The sequence below is a fragment of the Mycteria americana genome, chromosome 2 (assembly GCF_035582795.1).
Source record: "Mycteria americana isolate JAX WOST 10 ecotype Jacksonville Zoo and Gardens chromosome 2, USCA_MyAme_1.0, whole genome shotgun sequence".
In the NCBI taxonomy this organism is placed as follows: Eukaryota; Metazoa; Chordata; class Aves; order Ciconiiformes; family Ciconiidae; genus Mycteria; species Mycteria americana.
Genome location: NC_134366.1, coordinates 137144532 through 137157206, shown reverse-complemented (window position 1 = coordinate 137157206; position 12675 = coordinate 137144532). Strand labels below are relative to the sequence as shown.

General features: G+C 37.0%; 1 protein-coding gene across 7 annotated transcripts in view; it reads right to left on the bottom strand.

Annotated features, from left to right (window-relative positions):
- Positions 1-1308: 1308 nt before the first annotated feature.
- SGK3 (serum/glucocorticoid regulated kinase family member 3) overlaps positions 1309-12675 on the bottom strand; it is a 61949-nt gene continuing 50582 nt past the window's right edge. For 6 of the 7 annotated variants that reach the window (XM_075494771.1, XM_075494772.1, XM_075494773.1 and 3 more), the window contains exons 8-17: positions 11546-11603; positions 10665-10748; positions 10435-10566; positions 8452-8564; positions 8201-8237; positions 8003-8089; positions 5775-5870; positions 4784-4939; positions 3709-3798; positions 1311-2695 (exon numbers count right to left, since the gene is read on the bottom strand). In XM_075494771.1, the coding sequence (XP_075350886.1) occupies positions 2525-2695; positions 3709-3798; positions 4784-4939; positions 5775-5870; positions 8003-8089; positions 8201-8237; positions 8452-8564; positions 10435-10566; positions 10665-10748; positions 11546-11603 (1024 nt within the window). In that variant the 3' untranslated portion in view covers positions 1311-2524. Of the gene's footprint in view, positions 2696-3708; positions 3799-4783; positions 4940-5774; positions 5871-8002; positions 8090-8200; positions 8238-8451; positions 8565-10434; positions 10567-10664; positions 10749-11545; positions 11604-12675 lie in introns of all 7 variants that reach the window. The other variant, XM_075494778.1, reaches the window with a different exon arrangement.

The following is a 12675-nucleotide window of genomic DNA, read 5'->3' as shown; positions in this document are numbered from 1 at the left end:
AGCGCTAGGTAAGTATTGTGAGGCTTTACTGCTTGATGTTGTACACAGTCTTATCTTTAGAAATTCTGATCTGACCGAGGCATTTCACAATATGAACTTATAGTAGAAGAAACAAAGTGAACTTTAAGTATTGCAAGTGGTATGTTTGTTTTACACACTCACACTTCACCAAAAAGGCGGGGCCAGCTGAAGGAAAAAGCTTAATAAGCAATTATTAAGCTGCTTTCCCAGAAACAACAACTACCCACTGCCATCTTTTTTTTAATTAAAAATTTAAATTTTATAATAAAATATTAATTATATTTTATAATAAAATTTTATAATAAAAATTACATTTTAATTTTAAAAAAGGGGAAAACCCCCCAAATTTATGACCAAAAAACCCCCAAACCCCTCACCCAGTCAGGCAGCTAGGTATAGACATCTTGGAAATACAAGACAAAGAAACTAAAAGGGGTGCTAGCTCCCACAGCAACAACTTCTGAAATATCCCTTCCCATCTCTCTACAGTAATATACTTCCTTGCTGGAGAAGCAGAAAGCAGCTACAGTATGTGCTTCCTTGCCATAAAGAGAAGGTAGTTACAGTAGCCCACAATCATTTCAGGAGTATACAGAGTAAAAATTCAGCATGAGAACAGATACTTCCTTTCTTACAATCAATTTCTGCTTTCCAGTCCATCAGAAAGACATATTTAAAAAAAATAAAAAAAAGAGGCTGTTGCTTCCAAATTATTATAACTGCAAGAACAGCATTCATGTAGTTGTTGGTTGTCCTGAACAGCTGCATAGCTATTTCCAAAGAGCAGCACTACCGAAAATGAGCGCCAAGCCACCAGTCCGCTCCCACAAACGGTACAGTTTCTTCCTCCCTTCCATGCCAATGTCAATTCTTACTTCTTTTACCCTGCCACTCCTTCCAACAGCTCACATAGCAACTGCTCAGCATCACTTAAGCGCTCATGCAGGAGATAGTGCTATAGGAGATACTCCTTGAGATAAGCAAGGACTCCTGTTTTAGTTTCCACTTATGTTTCACTGTTGACACAACATTAATTTCAAAAGAATTATGATTTGATACACTTGTTTCCCCAATATTCTCAATTTTTAACTGATCTTGATGCAATATAGATAGCATTTCTCTTAGCTAGTTCTTATTTTGTCAAAAATGAGATGATTTAGACATTGAAATTTATCTAACATTTAACTCCATCTACTCATCAGTGTCTTATCAGACCTCTCAAATCAAGGCATTTAACTGAATGTTATTTATGAACAAAAAACACAGAACATTTTTGAAGTAACAGACAAAAATAAGTTGTTATTTACAAGTAATATATAATAAAACTACTACCGTGATAGGCCTTTATACACTATAACTGCAGTCAATTTTTGCATTGTTTAAAAAAATTTCCTTAAACAGAAATTGTTCAGAATTATCAGTTTGTCCATACACGTGTATGTTATGAGAAATACAATAGCTTTTCACATTTTTAAAATTATCAGCGTAATTTACATTTTCCCCCCCTAATATCAAGTGAAGATTTAAAAACGGTGCAAACTGAAACACAAAGACAAGTAGCTATGAACGTTGAAATACAATCAATTTGGAACATATTAGTGTTTCAAACTCTAAATCCGTGAGAAAAATCCCTAATATTTGGCATGATCCCCTCACCACCCACCCCCAAAAGGTCAAAGCAAGATAGCCTTTTAAAGTAACAGTGATTATTGCATATTATATCTTTGGAAAAGCAGAGTTTTAACCAAAAATATTTTTAATGTAGTTGAAATATAGACATATTTATCTCAAGGAGGAAAGAAAAGTAGAACACATTATCAGTAATGTTATCTAATCAATCCAGTTAATTTGTTCCATCCTTGCTTTGAGTAATCCCCCATACCCCAGATACTCCAGTTGAGTGAATGGATACTTCAGCAAGCGCAAGAGCAACAATCCAGTTTTACATGACCAACTTTTCATTCTGTAGAAGTCTTTTAAGAATCTTGGTCTTAACTTATATTAACCCCTCATTTAAGTGCTGACAGGTAAATTAACATATATTTCAAACTGATATAACAGGGAAAACATTTACCTTTTTTAAACCAGGATATACAAAAGACAATTTGCATAGTTACAATTCAAGCACAAAGTCACTGTAAATAGGTACAAAAGCATTTATAAATTTACTAAATTTGCTGCTGTTTGTGCCAGCCAAATCTTTGATAGGTATGAATGTAAACTTGAAGGGATTGAGAACAGTCAGTGTTTTTGCTTAAAAATATGTAGAGAATGCTTTTTAAAGGTTTTAAAAATATTTTCTGCAGCAGGAACAAACAGTTCAAACCCCAAAGAAAGCCATCCAAAATGCCCAAATTCCTCCTATACAGCAGAGAAAGTTTGTTCATAGGTTTCAAACCTACATACAAAATGAGGCACTAGTTACACTATTCTGGAATGTGTCCATAACCCTAACATTTCAGTTCACCCCAAGACTTCCAAAACACTGTTGGCTTCTAACTTCCTAGGAAAACATATCTTCAGAAGGTGGTGCATAAGAAAATCCAACAAATGCATCATCCGCCTCCAGGACACTGGCATTAACAATGTTGTAATCGGAAGAAACGCAAACTGAGTATGGTACCATTTCTTCTGTAAACACTGCATCAAAATTCCCAATATCATCTGGTCCAACCTAGAAAACAGAAAGATCTATCAGTTGTCATATTAATACCGTGTTTTAAACTTGTGCTTGTCCTTTAGATTTCAAATTTAACTCAAGGCTATCTACTTTGTCATTCTTCCCTATTTAAGTACAGGAAATTTAAGGAAGCACACCACAGCGTCCCCAAAAACAGTTATTAAAAGCCTGCTTGTTTCTTTTAGACTGGAGTTCAAGCCAACACCTACACACCTTCATGATTTGATAAACCTAAGAAATATGAAGAAATGTCTCTTTCTTACATGACTGTTAGGGAGATGCAAAAACTAATCCCACGCCCCCCCAAACCCAACCCAACCAAACAAAAAACCACCCCAAAACCCACCAAAAAACCCCCAAATTCCAAACCACACCAAATTCTCTTTCTCCCTTTTCCATCAATAATACTTTAAGTGTTAAATTCTAGCAACGGTACTGCTGTCATGATAGATCAGCTTCCCAGTAACACACCTAAGAACTAAAGCACAGTAATATTTAGTCAGAGAGGAGAGAAGACAGCTAAGGCTTCTTCACCAAACAGACTCAACAAAAGGTGATGCTCTGATGTGACTTTAGGAAGGACTTACCCTCCATCCCCTCCCCCCGCCAAGTTTTTGCACAAGCAATCACAGGTTGACACAATTTAACCTGATGGGAAGATAATAAAAAGCTGGAACTAAGGCTTAATAACTACAAAAAAGCAGAAATCAGTCTTTTGGAAAGCCTTCAAACAAAGAGGGTATCTTATTTTCTCCTTTGGTCTTCAGACCCCACAAAAACTGACAGTACTTTGACAGGAATGAGCAGAGGAAACAGTGATATGTCAAACTGAGTTTTAAGTAAAAAAAAACAGTATCGCTGCTCAAAAGTGTGACTGCTCAAAAGGCCAGTCAGCACTGGGGGGTTCCCATTCTTCACCATTCCAAAACAAACATTCTTTGCAAACAGATGAGCCCTCAAGGGCAGAAATTTGGTAGGTATGAACTAAAACAGCACTAGGCACCTACCACATTAGGATTAAATGGTGGTGGAATCTTCTTCTGAAGAAGATCAGTCCAGCTGAGAGATTCAAAGAACGGGTGCTTTTGAATTTCAAGCTGCAGTAAGGAATAAAGATTTTAGATATTTCAGAAATCCATCCTATGCATCATAGTAAATACTACTTCAGACTGCATGCACATAAGGAAGTCAAGTCCTTCATCAGTTTATTTATTCACAGTTTACTTTGTAATAAAAGCTATAGTTGGTAAAAACAGCAATTAAAATGTTAGCCTGCCTCTACAAACTGGTTTCCTTTTAAGATCATATTTTCTGCTTTTAAGCCTTAAAAATCAACCACCTTGAAGCCTACCACACAGCAAGAATGTTTTCTGTTAGTATCCCTGCTCCTGCCTTAAAGTTTTGTTAGTTTTTGTAAAGCAGATCATTGTCTGAGAAGCAGCTGCTTCAACAACTCTGCAATATGCTTACTAGTTATGAAGCAGCAAACAGCTGTGCTAAATGCGACCACCCTTTCATCTTGCTCCACACTGTGAGAAAGTATGATATAGTCTAAATGCTCGTTACAAGGTCAAAAGACTACCTAACATTAAGGCTGCAAACAGAAGACTATGAAGATCTCACAATTAATGGATGGAAGAATTCCTTCTAGATCATTCCTCATCACACAGTTCTGAAGACATCTATACTTTCTCACATCACCTTCCGGCAAACAAAGTTTCTGTTGTTACACTGGGAAAACATTTGCCATGATTTTAAGGCTAAAAAAAAAAAAAGAGCTGCTGTTTGCATGGTACTAGTGTTCCTCTTTATCCAAAGACTGTTTTTCATGTAGTTAGTTAAACTGACATGACCAGAAAATAGCCTTACATTTATACCCCACAACAATCATCTCTCCTATCCCCAACAACTATCAGCAATTGACCACACTGGTGTCTTTAATGAAGAAATAAAAAGGAGAAAAACAGAGACAGACATAACAGAGCAATCTGTATCTCCAACTATTAAACCTGTGCTGTGCTCATAAATTTGGTGATGTCCCTTTAAGTGAAGTACAGCTTGATAAATTAGGACATTACATACAAAATCTTCCCTTGCTCCAAGTCTGCTTTGCCGATCTTTCTCCAAAAGTTCTTCCAGAATAGACCAGGCTGTAAGACTGATTCCTGGGCGCAAAACCAGGGGTTTATGAAGAATATTCTCATACATCTCAGCAACATCGCGGCAGTAAAAAGGAGGCTAAAAAATAAAAGTTATACATGAATTTGAAGCCACGTGCAACATTTTGTTTCATGCGTATGGATCAGTAATAATTCTATAAGAAATACAAACTGCTAGAAGTGAAGAAGAAATCTACCTCTTCTTACGCACTGCTAACTTCTAATTCAGTCATCACCATTGCCAGATCTTTACACTTGATAGCTTCCCCACCCACCTCCTCTTTTAACATGTTCTCACACTCATAAGTAGCCATAGCTGCCATCCAGCTTCAAAGCTCCCATTGAACTTGCCTGAAAAGAACATGAGTAGAAAGACAAATCTATCTCCTTACTTAAAGTCCTAGGGGAGGAGATAAGAAAACTAACAGAACAGATTGTTACTGGAGTGATTACGTATGACTAGAAGCAGCATAGTAAGACTTTGTTTTAATGCTGCATCAAGAAGTGGGAAAGCTAGGAGAAATTCTGGGAGACCCAAGTAAAAAGTAGTCTTTTATTTATTCCAGTATTTGGCAAAATTTCACTTGTAACTTGGGGTTTTTTATTGGGTATTATCACTGTTGATTCAGTTTACTCTCACATTCCCTCAAAGTGATGACTACTTGTCTTCATTGGAGTTGATGTCCAGCAGTTCACTGGAAAGCAAAATTTTATACATCAAGAAGCAATGGAAAATCCAAAAGAGAAAAAAACAGGTGCTATGTTAAGTATAAGACAAACTGTTCATCCATTTAAGCGGAGTATTTCAATATTTTGCAAAAGTTAGCATCTTTAACAACACTCCAAGGTTACTTCACATAAAGGGGGAGGAGGAGGGGGAAGCAACCCCTGCCCCCCACGTATTAAGTACATACCAGCCCATAAAGCATTTCGTAAAGAACTGCACCAAGGCACCACCAGTCTACTGTGTTGTCATAGGGCTGCTTTTTAATGACTTCTGGTGCAAGATACTAAAATAAAAAAAATAAAGTATTTTAGAGCATTAGGCTAGCAAGAATAAAACCTAGGTTTTAGTCACATCACAGTAAACACCTTCAGGAAAAGTTGCTTCATAGTAATTGTAAGACCGCTAAGTATTTATCTTGTCCTTCAACAAACCTGGCAAACACTTTGTCACCATCTGGTCATTTACCAAGTAGGACAGCTGTTTTCCCAACTGAAACAATACTTCCCACACACTATTGTTTTGCCAAACTACTCTGCCACGCCTATTATGAAACTTGTTTTACATTTCAGATATGTTGCTGCACTGTTGCAGAAGCAACACCTCTCAGCAAGCTGGCTACTAGCCATGCCTATTCTGCCATCTTCAGCCTGTATGCTCCCCATCCAGTACATAAAAATGAAAGGAGATCTTAATTCTGCTTCAAATCTATCATTATTGAGAAACTGTATGACCTATATAAAGTTCCACTGTAGATCTCGATGAGGGCATGAGTTCCTAAATTAGAGATTCTTGTCAAATAGGTATCACTTGACTGATTTGTGATAAACATCTGATACCACGGAACACCGAATGACAACGCTAACTGGTTTCCATCTGCCTTGCAAGAAATCTACTCAGCATCTCAGAGCTTACTACCACTACAGCACAAGGACAGCACCTTCATAATACAAGACTATTCTTTGTGAATATGTAATATAAAATTACTATGGCTGGATCATCATCATCTCAGTCCTCATCTACAGCACACACAGTTTCTAACCTCTCAAAACAAGAGGATGCTCACTTCTATCATTCTAGTATCCAAATTCTGAAATTTAATTTACAAATAGATAGCAGCGTTGTCAGCCAAGGCACAGACTGAAACTCGCAGTTTAATTACATCAGTCTTTCTCAAACTTTCTGTATGTGTGAGTGCCCTGCAACTCATTTATCTACAGATGACCCTGTAAAAGCATGAAAGCAACTGAAATATTTTGAACTCAAGTACTTAAGCTTTTTCTAATCTTTCACAACCTTCTTTGAGCTTTTTAGGTGTTGGAACTCACCAAGTCATTCAACTCAGTGTTTAGAAACAGAGAAGGTCATTACACTTTTAGCAGGATCATGAAAGATTTGAATCTAAATCTTTGATTAGAAAGGCTAATACACAACTACTATGTTTAGATGTGATATTTTTAAAAACTCATATGAAGCAACAGCATTAGTATCCTCTTATGTTTGCAATTCATGCAAGTCCAAGGTAAGTGTGAAGACTAAGCCTCTGAACACAGGAAAAAAAAATGCACAGATTTTCTCAAACAGATCCAGAGTTACCAGTGTTCTATATATTGTCCTTTGAACTTTCCAAAAAATTCAACAAATATTGTTTCAGCTCACATTTACCACTCAGCTTTATGGATTCCTACTCTGATCGTAACTAGGATAAGTTGTCACACATTGCCACCTGACTTTTTTTTTTAGTTCAAATATTTCAGCTAAATACTACCCCTCACTCTCACCCTTCGCTGCCTTCAAAGGCCTTTTCTGTACGTTAAAGCGTATGTTTATCAAATTATCAAAGCTACTAATCTTGTCATTTCAGTGAATCCCTCATATGTGTTCAAGGCTTCCAGATTCTGAGTTTTCCAGTCTAGTTTTCTTAGTAAAAAGAAACAACACTGTTGAATAAGTTCAGTCAGCAAGTTCAGTTTCACATATATGCAAAATTTCCTCAAGACCCACAGATATAAGGTCCTCATAAACTTACTAAAAATCAGTGGCAGAATATGGTAAGTAGATTCATATTGGCAAATCTGTTGCAGCTGTTACACAAGCTAAATGGCCTGTGTCTAGCCAGCGGTTAAGAGACATGGGAGGAACAGAATGTTTGAAAAGGGCTGGAAAAAAGGAGGAAGGAAGAGATGAGTTATGGGGATGTGGGTAGTAAGTAGGAGACACTGTGTATTAGTAAAAACGACAAAGAACAGATCTGCAGGAAGCTTGTCTTTGGTTTGGTTTCATGGAAGAGCTTGTTTAAAGAATGCAAATCTCCAACAGCACAAAATGGAATATTTGATCTTCCACTTACACAAGTATATTAATAAAGTCAACAGTCATTAATTACTAATCAAAAAACCACAAAAGTTGTCAACATACTTCTGGTGTCCCACAAAAAGTTGCAGTGGTATCAGAACTTGCAATCCCTTCTTTACAAAGTCCAAAGTCTGTCAACACAACATGACCCTGTTTAAGGAAGAGTGGCATTTTAAAAACAGAACACGGTCAAGATGTGGATACACGTAAGTGTCAATTTTGTGAGAGAACAGAAAACCAAAAATAATGTTGCATACTTACTAGTGAATCTAGGAGAATGTTTTCTGGTTTTAAATCCCTATTAAAAAAAAAAATCATATTAATTCAAAACAGCAGTCACTAACACAAGAGCTTCAAAGGCAAGGACTTTTATTCTTCAGCTGAAAGCTTCATGTTTTGGTGAAATGGTTATGTTTGAGTTTCCCATAAGATGATTTCATGTGGTAGTTTTTATTCAGTAATTTGTCCTATTTTGAACTTCTGCAGGACAAGGATACATTTCAGAAACTTACCTGTACACTATATTTATGGAGTGTAAGTAGCCCAGTGCACTGGCTATTTCAGCAGCATAAAATCTGGCTCTGTGCTCAGGAAAGGAACGTTCTCTTTGTAAGTGAAAGAACAGCTGTAAATATGCAAATAGTAAATAAGAACATTATGCACCAAAAAACAGATTAATAATGTGTAATTTTAACAGTAAAAAGTAATTTTATTTAGCTGTCCACTTGTTTTAAAAAAAACATACAATGAAATATAATTGGTTTTGCTGCATGACTTTGTCATTCCTTTACTCACTTTCTTTCCTCTCTTTTGTAGCTCAGAAATGGATAGGTAACTCAAACACATAAAAACATTCCCCTAAAGCCAAGACTAGTCAAAAGGAACTAGAGTAAATAGCCTCTCAACTATAGAGCTGTCTGGCTTCAAATAGTTTGAGCAGATACAGAAGTCTAGCCAAAGATTAAATCATAAACATACAGATGAAACTATACTACCCATTCAACTTCCAAAAATTTTAAGAAAACAGAAATTTTCTGTTTTCTGCCTACAAAGTTTGGGAAAAAAAAAATATAAAACTCAACCACAGCTTTCCAAGCACTTCATTCAAATTTGTAAGCTCTTTTGAACTGTATTTTAGTTTGCCTGGAAGAATGCCAAACAAAGTTGTGGCCAGGAATTCAGAGTAGAGAAAACCAGGAGTTTGCGAATACTGTCTAAATAGCATGACAGTACATTAGACAAGAGAAAGGCCCATCTTGTCCCAACTCTAACACTTACAGGGGTCAGAATGCCAGCTCTAGGAGCATCATAAATACTGACAGTAGGACATATGAATATGAACTAATGTATACCCCAGTCCATATCTCACCCTGGTTTATTCAGCATACTTTATATTTGTCTATGTATATCCAGGTGCAGCGACATAATAGGTAGCCTTGAGATATGCCAAAACAAACTATTTAAATTCTACCCCTTCTCCTGTGTTCTTTCAGCTACCAGAATTTTATCATCTGCAGCAGTATCCTGTCTCATCCTTCTTTCCTGTTCTGCTTTAAGCACCTGTAAGACCTTCTGAAATGTGTACATTTTACACCAATAAATTACCAAATTGAAAACACAGCAAGTGACAAGACATACAGCTCTTCTTTAAAGCATGTATGTTGGATAGTTCCTTTCATACAATAGTTTTTCACTACACTGTTTTCTTCAATCACAACTAACTTCCTAGATAGGTCCAGGCATTATTAGTCTACAAGACCCTTGATTTTCCACAGAACCTTTTGAAAGAACAGAAGCAACATTTTATACCCTTCTCACGTGTATTGGCTATTCAACCAGTTTATACATGAGTTTCTTGAGCACTCCTGGAAGTACTGGGGACTTTGAAAAGCAACAGGTCCCTAGCTGAAGACAAACTGCTCCAGAAGTGTATTTAAACATACACAAACTTTCTCCATTTCCTTCACAAGTTTTCCACCAAGTTACTTAATGGCTCCTCAGACTGAATAGCATCGCTTCAAGGCAAAGAATCCTGAGGATAAGGCTATTTGGCAAGAGGTAATTAGACCACACAAAGCTACAGAATAATCCCAAGGTTCCCAATAATATCAATGTAGTAAATTCAGTTACCGGTTTCCTTCCTTCTGCTTTCGAAATACTAGCATCTCAGCTAATGCAGATGGAAGAGGAAAAGACAGTTTTACGTGGTGGAAAAATGTTAACATAAGATTAATTTGTAATAAAGGTACATTTATGTAACTGTAAAATACAGTATTTGTATCTGACAACCATGAATAAATGTGGGATTAAAGCTGTCAATAAGAAGAGGAACAGGGTCCGTATAGCTATAGAAGTCTGTAGTAACAGCAGATAATAATAGGATTTTCAAAATTGGGAGAATACTGATCACAGCCCATTGTAAAGGATAATTTTGTTCCTCCCACCTAGAATTAGCAAAACAGAGAGACTCAAATCCAAACACAACCAACACATACCTCTCCTCCATTAACAAAATCCAGGACAAAGTAAAGCTTTTCCGTTGTTTGGAATGAGTAATGTAATCCAACCAAAAATGGATGTTTCACATTTTTCAAAAGCACATTACGTTCAGCCATAATATGTTTTTGCTGTAAGGAAGTAAAAGATCAATAAGTAAAACAGGAATGAATTTGTAATTAAGGGAAAAAGGAAGGGAGGTGGGTGGAGAAAGAATATTCCTCTTCACCTCTTTCCTATTAAGAACAATTTTTTTCTGCAGCACTTTGACAGCATAGTATTTCCCATCCAGTTTTCGTTTTGCAAGAAGAACCTGTGAAATTCAAAACAAATGAAGAAATGTGATTGTTGCAGTTCACGTTCTGTAATATTTTCATAATTTCAGCATAACTGTAAAGTATTTGTGCTATTTTTTCTACAATAAAGTTTCTTTGCTTTTAATATAGTCAATCAGCAATATAATCACCAATAGAGTGAGCTTACAGTTCAGTAAAATCTGTCATTATGATATCATGAAAGACTGAATTATAACATTTATTTTCCAGGACCTGCTGAATCTCTATCAAGATCAATTTCAGCTAGTTTTGTAAGTTTTAAAGATAATTTAATGGAAAACAAAAACTTGAAAAATAACCCCAAACCAAAGATTTCAAGAGGCATTCTCTGTTGCATCTTTGCAGAATATCAATATTTAAGTCATTTTTCAATGGGCTGTTGCTCATGCTGCTCCATAGCGTTAGGGGTTTGAGAAAACAGTCCATGCCAACAAAGGGAAATGCACGATTCGTACTCCAGCTGCTGCATAAGCACAGGGGTACCTCCCTTCCTCTCTGGGGGGAAACAGAGGATCCCTGTTGCTCTTAACGAGAAAGGGAAACGCTCCCTTTTGTTACTCCCAACAAATGACCAAGGCAGCCAACTGCCACAGCAGGAAAAAAATGGCAGGGCTATAAAGAAGCAGCAACTGGAATCCAGTACGACAGTTTATACGCCACCCTAGACTGATACCACTTCCAAAACCTCTGGCCAAGTCTAGCCAACAGTCATTATGCACAAGACACCAGCTAGCATCCTTGCACCAGGATAAGACACAGTAACAAGAAAGCTCACCTTGCCAAAGCTGCCTTTCCCAATAACTTTCAGGAAATCAAAGTCTGTTGGTTTAGCACTGAAAGATATTTAGGAAGGAGACAGGTCATCTGGGTAGAAATTACAAGCTCTATACCTGTACAGCAGTCTAGTGTAGCACTTCAGTTGTAATGTGAGAAGAATGGTCTGTTAGCACCCTCCTTTATTCTTCATTCTACCCAAGACCTAGACTTCTGCAGACCTTCCCTTGGAGACAATGACTCCTATTCATTTTGCAATTCTGTTTTCCTCCAGGGAAAGTGTTCAAGTTGCATCCTTTGAGTTTATTTTATTTTGTAAGTTTAAGATGTAAAGGAGGAACAGGACTGTTCTTTTATTCTCCATAGTCTAGTTTTAATTTTTAAGTCTCCATTTCCCCATGACTTTTCCTGGAGCTTATTTCTCATTTCCAGAGGGCCAAATGGATTCTCAAGCTTAGATGAGGGAAGGAGGGACCAAGTTTGTTATCTATTCTCCCTTTGCTTATCCCATCCTTCCCTCCATCCATTCCTCTCTCATTTTATATTACAGTGAGAGGCCCTAACACCTTCCTCTTCTGTGTGTGTACGTATGAAGTGACTCTCAGTTTTTCCACTTTCCACATCACCACTCCTTTCAGTTATTTCCCAGGATTCCCTCACTTTTTCCTAAATGCAATGCAGAGATATTTTTGTCAGCAAAACAATTATCCGTGTTTTCAAATTCCAAAGCAACAGTTACATCACCATACACCTCTCCATTTATTGCCCCTGAGGGGAAGTACTCTTAAATTTCATTTCTTACTGCAATCTATTAAGCATTTCCTCCTGTTAGCCCAGAACAAATCTGAGGAAAGCAAAACCAAAATAGCAGTCATCTCCTAGATGAGAAAAGCACAGATTCACACAGAACTGAGAACAGAAATTCTAGAGAAGACACCAAACAGAGAAGCAAGTTATGACTGCAGTAACTAGGTTTGTAGTATCAACAAGGCAAGCTGCTCCTTTGCCATGCATTAAAACAAACTTGTTTTTTCAGAAACTGTTCACATTCTTAAAGAGTTGTGCGACCACTCCTAACACAGAGAAGTCATCTTTGCTATAGCATCCTTAAGTAAAAGGATGGCAGACTAA